The sequence below is a fragment of the Quercus robur genome, chromosome 2 (genome assembly GCF_932294415.1).
Source record: "Quercus robur chromosome 2, dhQueRobu3.1, whole genome shotgun sequence".
Taxonomy (NCBI): domain Eukaryota; kingdom Viridiplantae; phylum Streptophyta; class Magnoliopsida; order Fagales; family Fagaceae; genus Quercus; species Quercus robur.
The window spans coordinates 32,323,905-32,335,934 of NC_065535.1; the positions used below are offsets into that span (position 1 = coordinate 32,323,905).

At 36.4% G+C, this 12,030-nt stretch overlaps 1 protein-coding gene across 5 annotated transcripts; it reads left to right on the top strand.

The window, feature by feature from the left end:
• Positions 1-3,979: 3,979 nt before the first annotated feature.
• On the top strand, positions 3,980-11,198 carry LOC126713375 (uncharacterized). Of its 5 annotated transcripts, none has more exons than XM_050413123.1 (9): positions 3,980-4,178; positions 4,265-4,367; positions 4,541-4,585; positions 5,320-5,449; positions 7,730-7,799; positions 8,212-8,554; positions 8,653-9,690; positions 10,091-10,240; positions 10,432-11,198. In XM_050413123.1, the coding sequence occupies exons 3-9, from the start codon at positions 4,559-4,561 to the stop codon at positions 10,864-10,866; spliced, it is 2,193 nt and encodes a 730-aa protein (XP_050269080.1). In that variant the 5' UTR covers positions 3,980-4,178; positions 4,265-4,367; positions 4,541-4,558; the 3' UTR covers positions 10,867-11,198. The 5 variants fall into 5 exon arrangements, with proteins under 5 accessions (XP_050269080.1, XP_050269079.1, XP_050269081.1 ...); XM_050413122.1 differs by having other exon boundaries at positions 4,265-4,363; XM_050413124.1 differs by having other exon boundaries at positions 4,265-4,341.
• Positions 11,199-12,030: the final 832 nt, after the last annotated feature.

The following is a 12,030-nucleotide window of genomic DNA, read 5'->3' on the forward strand; positions in this document are numbered from 1 at the left end:
ATTCTATAGCTCATTCTCCCAATGGGCTTACCTTTGTGGCAGGTGAGGGACTACCCCTTTTATGTATTTTCTGGTTTTGTGGAAAGTGGAGATGGCTGAGTCCCATCCCACAACATTTCCTTTTGCTATCTTTGTACTTCTTAATTTTGGTAATAGAATGATGATTTATTCAGAGCTGTATATGTGTGTGTATGCATCTCAATTTTATTTGTATGAATTTATTATTATTGGTTTGTTGGTGAATATCATTCGAATTGTTGTTACTGTTGTATTTGAGTAGATCCAAGCATTATATGAAGCCACCGTTCTGTATGCATAAGTCATCCAAAGCTTCCATAACTTCAATTGACCAGATTTACATATAAAATTCCCCGTAAAATGAAGAGCCGTCATGGGATAGATACCTTGTTAAGGGAGGAAAACATCGTTATTCCAGTTCAGGTCATCAAAGAATGTATCAAAGTTTAGGGTGATTGGTCTGCTGCTAAAATGTGGATATTTTTAGAGTAATAATGCTATAAACACACTCTTTGTAATATTTTTACAAATTATTGATATAGTCAAATTTTACTGGTTCTTATTTGAGTTTACTACAAACATTACCTTTTCACTTACTGAATAAACACTTACTACATCAATAATTTTGTAAAAAAGTTTGTAAAATAATTGGTAATTCTAGCAATTTTTCATATTTTTATCTACCTCTGCTAGATTAATCATCCGTGCACGCCAGTTGCAATCGGTCAGTAGTGTTATTAATATTGCCAATATGGAATTGATATTCTTGGGGGTACATAACAACATGCTAGCCATTATGAAATCAGAAAAATTGGAGGAAATGCTATTATCATAGAAGACATTATTTTTAGAATAATACTAGAGATACAAACTATTTTACAAATTGCTGATGTGCTAAGTAATATTATTAGTAAATGAAAATGTGATATTAATGGTGGGTTTTTTTTTTTTTTAGAGAGAGTTTCATCAACTTATGGCGTCCGCTCCTGATGATAGCTCTTTATCATCAGGCCAAGACACCAATCAGTTTTTGGTGTAGGCGGGGATTGAACCCCAGATCTCTTATACAACCATCAGAGATTTTACCAGTTGAGTTAACTGGAACCCACTAATGGTGGGTTTAAATGAAAACCAATAAGAAGTTGGTCACATCAACATTTTGTAAAAATATTGTAAAATAGTTTGTGCCGTAGCATTATTCTTATTTTTCTTGCTACAATTAAATGGCAATGGTTACATGGATTGAGATCCCTAAAGTCAAGTATGCAATAGCTTTTAATGATTAAGATTAAGAATTAAAAAATAAACTTTCAACCTCAATCTTTGGATCTTTTTATTTTATTTTTAATTTTAATATTTTTAAAAATCTTTTCTAATTAAAAATTTGAGATTAAAAATAAATTTTTATCATCAAAACAAGATACCAATTTGTTTTTGGTGTATACGAATATTGAACCCTAGATCTCTTATTCAAGAGCCATTAGAGACTTTACCAATTGAGTTATAATTTAAGATATATATTTTTTTGCTTAAAAAAAAGATGTTTATTAATTCAATTGATATTAATGAAAAATATTAATGAAAAATTTTCTTTTAAGTTATACTAATGTAGGTTGTAAACTTCATTAGGAAAAAAAAAAAAGATAAACAAAAAGATAAAAGTTAGATATAGTACCTTAGGCGCAGTATATTAGGTTTCCTACTGAAATTTCAACCACGTGTATTTACTTAAACACCGAACAAACGGCGTTAACTTAAAACACTTCCATCCATCTTTATTTCCCCTGCACTCACGTTTCAAACCACTCTGTCACACTCTTTCTTGTAATCAAGCTAATCCACCATCCCACCACCCAATACATCCACCAAAACCTCATCAACGTTATCATCATCACCACTCAAATCAACAATGCTAAAGACCATATGGATCATAATTGATTTCACAAAACTGGAGTGAGTTGGATCTGATTTGTGACAAGAGGGAGTCGATTTCACTAAAGGGTCATGGAGGCCGATGGGTTTCGACTTAGTTCCAGAAGAAAGGGAAGGCGTAGATGAAGAAGATGAGGGTGAAGAAGTAAGGAGCTTGACTCTCCTCTCCGACCGCCAGTCTGATTCGTGTTTTGCATCGCAACCTGCGATCTAGTCAGAGGCACCAAGTCCATGGCCATGGCCATGGCCATCGCTTCCGCCGTCAAGATGATCCACATCAAGTCTCTCATCACAACAATCTCACTTGCATGGAAAATTACAATCTCTGCCGGTGAGAGAGTAAGGGGAGGAGGAGAAGGGGTGTAGGTTGTTACATTTTTCTTTCTTTCTCTTATTTTAACAGAAAAGGGATATGGGATTGTGAAGTTTGTGAAAGATTGATTTTTTTTTTTTTTTTTTTTTTTTTTTTTTTTTGTTTCTTTTGGGAGAGTAGGACTGTTGAAGGGTTGTGAATTTTACAAAAAGTCAATTTCTTCTAGTGAGTTGTGAGCAAGGTTGTCAAAATCGCGATCCGGATCGTAAAATCGCACGATTTTACGATCCCACCTCACCAAAAAGATTAAAATCGTAGTAGGGTCGCAAAAATGTTAGGATCGTTTGTAGGATCGTGTAGGATCGTATAGGATCGTAGGATCGTATGGGATCCTACCGATCCTACCATTAGGCTTTTTTGGCCTTTTTTTTTTTTTTTTTTTTTTTTTTTTTTTTTTTTTTTTTAAAGTGGGATTCATTTGGGTCATTTGGGTAAGTCCAGTATAATAATCCCCGGTCCACCTAAAGGTCCAATACCCACAAGCCCAATGAATTGAAGTCCCAAATTTACCCCTCTCTCAAAATAAAATCTCAAAAAAACCTATACTACTTAAGTTAAGTTTTCAAAAACAAAACCTAAATATTTTAGAAACACTAAGCTCCAGCACGCAGCAGCTCTGTCTCGCGCGCCTCCACAGTCCCCTGTCAAAAACCCAGCACCTCTCAGCCCTCTCAATGATGAGTTATTGCTGCTTTCAAGCTTTCTTAAGTATTTAGAAACATTCAGCGCCAGCACCTCAATCCCGCGCCTCCTCAATCCTCTGTCAAAAACCCAGCACCTCTCAGCCCTCTCAATGATGTTGCTGTGAGCCATTGCTGCCTTTAAGCTTTCTGGTAATCTTTTTTGGTAGTTAGTACTTAGATTGAGAATTCTCTTTTGGATTTTATATTTGTAATTAGCTAGTTTGTAATTAGATTGAGAATTCTCTTTTTGAATTACATATTGTAAATTTGTAGTTAGCTAGTTTTTATATGCTAACTAGCCTATCTTATTTTGGATTTGGAACTTAGAATTTGGAAAACATTTTCCATATGTGTAGATAATATTTTGGTACTTAGTTGCTAATTAAACATGTACTGAACTTTTTAGATATATTATGTCAAAAGTTAAATATATTTTGTTTCGTTAGAATAACATAAGAACAATGTAGTGCGTGCAGATTACATTTTATGATGCAAATTTTTTTTTTAATGGATGGATTCATATTTTAAGTGATTATATAACATACAAAGTCACTATTAATAGGATTTTTGCTTAAAATCTGAAAATAGGTAGGATCTTACGATCCACGATTCGATCCTACGATCCACGATCCTATCTACCTCCCACGATCCTACGTAAGATCCCGATTTTGACAACCTTGATTGTGAGATCAAAGATTTCTCAGATGAGGTGATGGGATTTTCTTTGCTTTCTAAATGGGTTTTTGATTCTTTTGATACAGGGGAAAAAAACGGAAAGAGCTATAAATTGTAACGCTGTTTATTCATTGTTTAAGTAAATACAAGTGGCTGAAATTTAAGCGAGAAATTTAAGGAACTACCTAAGTTTTGCCCGAAACGGGCCCAAAAAGATAAAAACCCATTAACCTTCACATTAAAATCGATTAATCGACATAGGTTTATCAAAAAAAAAAAAAAAAAAAAAAACCTTATCACGGTATCGCTATCAGTATCACCCTCACAGAGTCCATTGTTCTATTTTCCCTTCTTCTTCTTCATTGAAGCCTTTCACGGTTCACACATAACAAAAACAGCGTACCCTTCGGCCACCCACCACCACTGGAGACCAAGTTCCGGAGAGCTCACTGGAACTAGCTCCTCTAGTCTCAGCACCCATATAGAGAAAAATTAAGGTAATTCTTAACTTTCTTCAATCTAAAATGCTTCATTCATGATTATACATAATGGGTAATGAATAATCTTATAAAATTGAATATAGGAATACCCTTTTGAAGGTCTTGAAACTTGAAAGGCCTGGACTTGGGGTTAAGAAAGTTGAGGCTAAAACCCCACAAGGTGTTTGTGTTTGTGTCTCTGTGTGAGTGAGTGTTATGTGAATGTTGGAACGTTTGTTTATGTGGAATGAATTAAAGTTGGTTTCTTTCAATATAACTATGTTGGTTCATTATGGTTTGTAATTGTAAGTGCTACTTTGGCTAGACCTCTAAACTGGTGATTGTTTTTGTTTTGCTTCTTTTGTTCCCCAACTGTGCAGAGTTTGACATACTTATGAATGGCTTGGAGAGAGCTTACCAAAAAGGTAAGTTATTGGGTACCCATGTGTATTTGAATCCATTTTCTCTTAAGCATATATTTCTTTAACTTCAGTTCTTTTCTCTGTTATCAGAACCAATGCAAACATGCCTAAGCTGATTGCACCTTGCTCTCTTAGTATCTTACAATCTTGAATCAAGTTCACACTGATATTTTGGAAATTTTTAGTCTTGCAACATATTAAAGGAAAAAAGAAAACACCATATTTTTTTGGGGATGGGGCTGGTGATTAAATCACAGTTGATAGAGGAACTCTTTCGAGTGTTGTGCTCTTTGTGTGATCACTGGATGAGAAACTTAGCATGTTAATTCCGTGGGAAATAAGCCTGTGCTGGCTGCTTAATTTTGAATCAACAGATAGTAATGCATTCAACTGTTGAAATGATGGTAGTTTTGGTGCATGCTTGTACTGAAGTCTAAAGCTAGTTCAGATTTGGATCAATGTTGTCTTTATTGTCCAGTTCTGGTCGAAATGTTTTGCTAATACATACATGTATGTATGTATTGATGGATCGATGGATGTATAACTGGACTGAACAACCACCTAAATTCATAGTGACCTATTTTTCACTTTATTATTATTTATTTGTTTAATGATCAAGGCTCCCATTTCCAAGCTGCTAAGCCTTTTTTTTTTTTATCCATTATGGTCTATTTCCCCAGTTTTGATATTTATCATTGTCTACTCTATTTTCACCATTATAAGTTGTTTTTATGCAGGGTGTACGCACTAGTCTTCCAAGAGCTTTGACTCCTGTGCCACCAAGGCCTGTGGTTGGGTCAAACTTTTCATCTGCCCTTGAGGATGTAATAAAAACATCAATCCCTGCTTCATTAAGATGCATATCAGGTTCTCTTAAATTTTATACATGTTTTTGTAGCTTTGTTTTTAGTTACTATTGTTGTTCAATTTAACTAGAGAGGCCTTAATACTAACCGCCTAGGGTGCTCTAGTTGTTTAGTTTTGTAATTAGTTTGTACAATGGACAATACAATCAAGCTCTCGTAGTACAGTGGTCAATCATATCTAAAAGAGAATTAAAGGAAAACGAACCCAAAGCTAGCAAACAATGAAACAAAGAATTGAGGAAAAATAACTTAAGATTGAGAATAGATCGTTCACATCTCCTGAAGCTTCTAGCTGCCATATGCACCGCATTAAACAATTAGGCACAACTTTCCAAATTGCTATGTGCCGATGACGACCAAATTGACCTGGCCAAGAAGCTAGCATATGCACAACTATGACATAACCCAATGTACTCCAAATAGACTGAATACCGTATTGAACTAATTGATGGGCCCTTTTTTTAATTTAATGAGTAACTTTCAATATCGGGCTTATAATATGGGCCTTGATCCATTTGCTCACATTACATATCTTTTTATTTTTCCTTGGATGAGCCTAGAACCCTTGGAAGGGGGTGTCTGGACTATCAAGTGGGTGCATAGCACACACGGTTGTAGTTTATGGAAGAGTATTAGAGCAGCATGGGATGACTTGATCAATTATGTGCGTTTTGAAATGGGAGTAGGAGATAGCGTGCATTTTTTTGGCATGGTAGGTGGTGTGGGGAGCGCTGCTTTGTTTTTGTTAGCAATAGATCTTGATGGTTTGATATCTGATTATTTGGTTGGTGGTACTGGAGGGTCTGAGAAGCATTGGAATGTTAGATTTGTTTGATCTTTTAATGACCGGGAGTTAGTGTTTATTGAGTCTTTGCTTGGGTTTAGTTAGAGACTACTTTAGCTAGTGAGCCTGTGTGGTACTTGTAATACTCTTTAGCTATTGGTGATCGATCTTTTAGAAAATTGTTTGTGATGTTTAATTTATTGACGAACTAACTAAAAATTGTTGGGTTTTCAATTGATTGCTGCTTAATTTGTGGAAGTTTTTGTTCAATCTCTTTCCAAGAATTTGATAAAAATATAATTTTGTTTCTAGATAGAGAATTTTTTTTTTTGAAAATTTATTAGCTTCAGAATCGTTTTGTGCGATTTCTTGAATATGATATTGATACTTATACTGTGTGCTTGGGGTATTTTTATGTGATTTATATGATGATGAAAGAATTTGTGAAAGTAGGACTTTAGAATTTGGATCTTTCCTTCTTACCTCAGATATGCGTGTATTTATGAATTAAATGTAGAAGTGGCTGTGGCTGTGTGTGTCGCAGATCTAAGGATTTCTGTGGCTGTGGCTGTGGCTGTGGCTGTGGCTGTGGCTATGGGGTTCGGATCTGTGTGTACTGGTGGGGGATATGGTGGTGGTGGGAGTGTGGGTTTTGAACCCACTTTCATATGGGTGGCTGGCTGGCTGCCAATGGGTGTAGCTGTGGCTGTGGGTTCAGATTTGTGTGTGCTGGTGGGGGATGGGTGGCTGCAGTTTCTCTCTCTCTCTCCCTCTCTGGGTGGCTGTGGATTTGGATTTGGTGGTGGTGATGGAAATGTGTTTTAGTTTTCTGTGGTGGGTGGAATTTTTTTAATGTTGGTGTGGTTGTGGTGGAGAGGATTTAATTGGAAGATAAAAGGGGGAAAAAAAAGCAAACTAGACCAGAAAACTGGTGCCAAACCATGCAAGTGGCCTTTTGAGAACAAAAAATGAGAACACTTAGAATACAAAGTCGAAAATGAAAACTGAAAACAAAAACAACAGGAATCAAACAGGGAGCAAAGTTGGAATGACAAAAAAGAATATATGTGACCGAACTTAATTAGTTTATCAAGTATCTACAGCTAACCCAAAATTTTGGGACTAAGGCTTGATTGTTATTGTTGTAAAATTTTGATAAGTTAGATAGTTATGTGTATGACAAACAATGTCCCTCCAGTAGTTGAACCCATTGAAATAAATAAATTTTTTTAAAGAAGCGTTGGGGGATTTCAAATTCACTTGGGGTTCCACCCCCCAAATGATCAATGTTTGAGCATTCCTGTATTTATTAGTGGGTTAATGCCATTTTGGGCTCAGGCCCTTGGCTTAAAGATGAAATGTCCTGAGATTAGATTTTTTCCTACATAATGTGAAGCATTTATTTGTTGATCCGTATGGTATAAATTTATTATTTTGAAAAAATTTCAAGGTTAATTGTGTGTTGTCATGAAGTGTTTTGCAAAATTTATGTTGCAGAGTTCTCTTCCAGATCAGCATTATGGGGCTCAGCTTGTCACAAGGCTCCAGCAGTATTGCCCCTTATGAGGTTACTTGATCTGTTTTACTTTTTTTTGGGCTTTTTAATTGTTTTTTGGGTACAAGGAATGCTACTTTTGACTTCAGTCATTGGTATGGTCTTTTGTAAGTTACACACCTGGTGGTCTTGAATCCATGACCTCATCCTTCACCTTAGTGAAAAACTCTTGATAAGTATATTCTGATTGCGTTAATATGTACCTGACTAGATGTTCATGACTAAAATTGATAGGAAGAGGTTGGACTTCTGAAAAAGTCACTGATCATAAATTTAGTTTACTGGCTACATATGACAAATGATAAATTGCTGTTTAACATTTATAATTTCACAGAAGAACATGTCTGCAATGCAGAAATTTCATTCTAATCTTTTTGCTCCTGGACTTCCTAAAGATTATAATTTGTTCTTACATCTTGCTTAGGTATTTTCATTCCACTCCGGAGCTGTGGGCTAGAAGGAATAATAATGACCCAGTTTCTGAAACAAATTCCAAGAAAAAGCCTTCCAGTAGAGGGAAGTTTGCGAAAAGAGTCAGGACTGAGCCACCTGTTGAAGCCCCTTATGTGCCTCCTAGACCAAAAAGAACCACCAAATCCTTGCCAGATAAAACAATTGACATCTTTGAAGGCATGACAATTGTGGAGCTTGCCAAGCGTACTGGTGAATCAATACGTACACTGCAGGAAATTCTAGTCAACGTTGGGGAAAAGGTTGAATCTGAGTTTGATCCTCTCAGCATTGACATTGTGGAACTGGTTACAATGGTATTTCCTATTCTCAGTTGTAAATATTACATAATAATCCCTCACATAATTTATAGCACCAAATTGGAGAACTCAATGTTTGGTTATCACTTCTTCAGGAAGTCGGAATCAATGTAAGGAGGCAACACTCCACTGAAGGTACTGAAATTTTACCGAGGCCTGCAGTTGTAACAGTAATGGGTCATGTTGATCATGGTAAAACTTCTCTCTTGGATTCTCTACGTCAAACATCAGTGGCAGCAAAGGAAGCTGGTGGCATAACTCAGCATCTTGGTGCTTTTGTTGTGAGTATGCAGTCAGGAGCGTCAATCACTTTTTTAGACACCCCTGGTCATGCTGCATTCAGTGCAATGCGAGCAAGAGGTGCAGCAGTTACAGATATAGTGGTGCTAGTTGTAGCTGCTGATGATGGAGTGATGCCCCAAACTCTTGAAGCCATGTCTCATGCAAAAGCAGCTAATGTGCCAGTTGTTGTTGCAATTAATAAATGTGATAAACCAGCTGCTGACCCAGAGAGAGTAAAGCAACAGCTTGCTTCAGAGGGCTTGCTACTGGAGGAGATAGGTGGTGACGTTCAGGTGGTTGAAGTTTCAGCGACAAAGAAGACTGGGTTGGATAACTTGGAAGAGTGTTTGCTTCTCCAGGCTGAAATGATGGATCTGAAAGCACGTATTGATGGGCCTGCTCAAGCATATGTGGTGGAGGCAAGACTTGACAGGGGACGGGGTCCATTGGCTACTGCAATAGTTAAGGCGGGGACTTTGGTCTGTGGGCAGCATGTGGTTGTTGGCTCACAGTGGGGCAGAATAAGGGCTATTAGGGATACGGTGGGGAAGTTGACTGAGAAGGCAACACCTGCAATGCCTGTTGAAATTGAAGGGCTGAAGGGGCTCCCAATGGCTGGTGATGATATTATTGTTGTGGACTCTGATGAGCGAGCTAGAATGCTTAGTGAGGGAAGGAAAAGGAAATTTGAGAAAGATAGGCTTAGCAAGGTCAATGATGGGGCAACAGAAAATTTGGAAACATCAGAAGAGGAGTTTAAGAGGGTTGAAATGCCAATAATAGTAAAATCAGACGTTCAGGGAACCGTCCAAGCTGTCACAGATGCATTAAAGACTTTAAATAGTCCTCAGGTATGGCAAGATCATAATAGCTATATATCCTGAATTTGTATTTTCTTTGTTGTTTTCAACAATGTTCTACTAATTACTTGTTGCTTTAACTGATAATGATTGTTTGTTCTTCCTCACAATATAATTAGCAGTTGTCATCTGTTGATCATATGTTAGACCTCTTTGGCATCTTAACAGGTGCAGGGGGGGGGGGGGGGGGGTTTGGAATGCTATTGACTATTTGCCTCTGACTACATAATATTTTAACCTAAACCCCACTCCCTTTACTTGATCCTAGGCCCAGGGCAGGTTCTGCTTTTAGTAAAACATTAGCTTTGTTACCTAAAAATATTCTCTGGTATTTTACTGCTGACTGAAATTGTTACTCATTGTAATTCATGTGGTTCAATTTGATTATCAGGTTTTTGTGAATGTTGTCCATGTTGGTGTTGGACCTATTTCTCAATCTGATGTGGATCTAGCAAAAGCCTGTGGTGCTTGTATAGTTGGGTTCAATATTAAGAGTCCACCTAGTTCTATCAATCTGGAAGCGACTCAAGCCGGTACAAAGGTATTGACCTTTTGCCCTCAATTTCAATGCTCTGTTGAGAATGTTAAATTCATTTAACCATCAAGTTTAAGATTACACATTAACATTTTTTATGGGCAGTTGATACTTGATATTATTTTCAGAAAAATAAAAAACAAGCATACAAAGCTTGAAAACCTTATGATTTTTGTCGTTTCTTATGTTGTTTGTAGATAGTGCTTCACCGTGTGATCTATCACCTATTGGAAGAAATGGGCAATTTGATAGTAGACAAGGCCCCTGGGACTAGTGAGACTCAGGTAGCTGGGGAGGCTGAGGTACTAAATATATTTGAGCTCAAAGGAAGGAGCAAAGCAAAGGGAGATGATGTAAAAATTGCTGGCTGTCGAGTCATTGATGGTTTTGTCTCAAAATCATCAACCTTGAGGCTCATGAGGAGTGGGGAAGTTGTGTTCGAGGGATCCTGTGCATCTCTTAAGCGGGAGAAGCAGGATGTGGATACAGTGAGGAAAGGAAACGAGTGTGGACTTGTGATTAGTGATTGGGATGATTTACAGATTGGAGATGTCATCCAGTGCTTGGAGCAAGTTGTAAGGAAGCCCAAATTCATTTCATCTGAGAGTGGTGCTGTTCGAATTGAGTGCTGATGGTACTTTCACTAGATGCTCTGTTTTTTTGACTCAATCGTTTTCCCTTGCGTCTCTGCTTGAGGACAAACAAATTCTTGTAACATCAGGATCAATACCTAGACTTGCTGCAGGGCGCTCTCAGTCATTTTTACAAACTGGTGCTCCTGCCCAAATACCCCATGCTTCAGAGTGGCTAAGGTTTATTTATGTAGGACAATTTTGAAAGGTTATGGCAAAATATTCGGTTTTTGATATAAATTTTGTTGTACAATAGCAAACCCACAAGATTATTAGATCAAAACATCAGCAAAGAGCAATTTGTTTATTTAATTTACACTTTTAATTGCCTATGATAAGGTTGTATTCTTTTATACTACATTATTTATTCATCTAACAAATTTATATCTATATATTACTAAAAGCTAAAGCGTAGCATTTAATGTTGCTACGCTCCAGTTGAGCCACCTCATACTTAAAAAAAAAAAAAAAAAAATCATTTTTTCCTTTATGAGTTCTCTCTATTTTTTTTTAAAAAAATTTAATATAGATATGGGAAAACATGTTGATGCATTCTATTAAGGTGATTGTTCATCTCCTTCTCAAAAAAAAAAAAAAAAAAAGAAAAAAAGATGACTATTCATCTGCTACTAATTTACTACATATAATAAATCATCTCAATTGTTATCCATACAACATGAGTTATTATCTTTAGTTACAACTATTCATGTCATTCCATCCAAAATTGGAATTTGAAAGCAAAACGGTTTCTTTGTAACGTATATGCAGAGTTAGAGTCTACTATCCAAATCACCCCTCCACTTTCAATATTTAATCCAAATCTTATATATTTTTCCTGTAATTTCTCTCTTTCCATCTCCACTTTAGTTATTTCCCCCCCAAATTTCTATACATAGCCAATGCCCAGTGAATATGCAAGACAAATGTGTGCAAACTATCAAGAATTCAATTCCACTATTGATTATTACTTACAATCCCAGAGGAATTTATTGATTCTTTATTGAAATTTTGGGTAATCAATTTCTTTTACATATCGCTCTTGATTTTCGTTTAGGTGTGTTTCACAATGTTGAATTATCACTATATTTGTATCACAACTTCTGATGACTTTTTGAAGGGTTAGTATTTTTTGTTTAACATTAAGACTAAATGCTAATTTGCTCA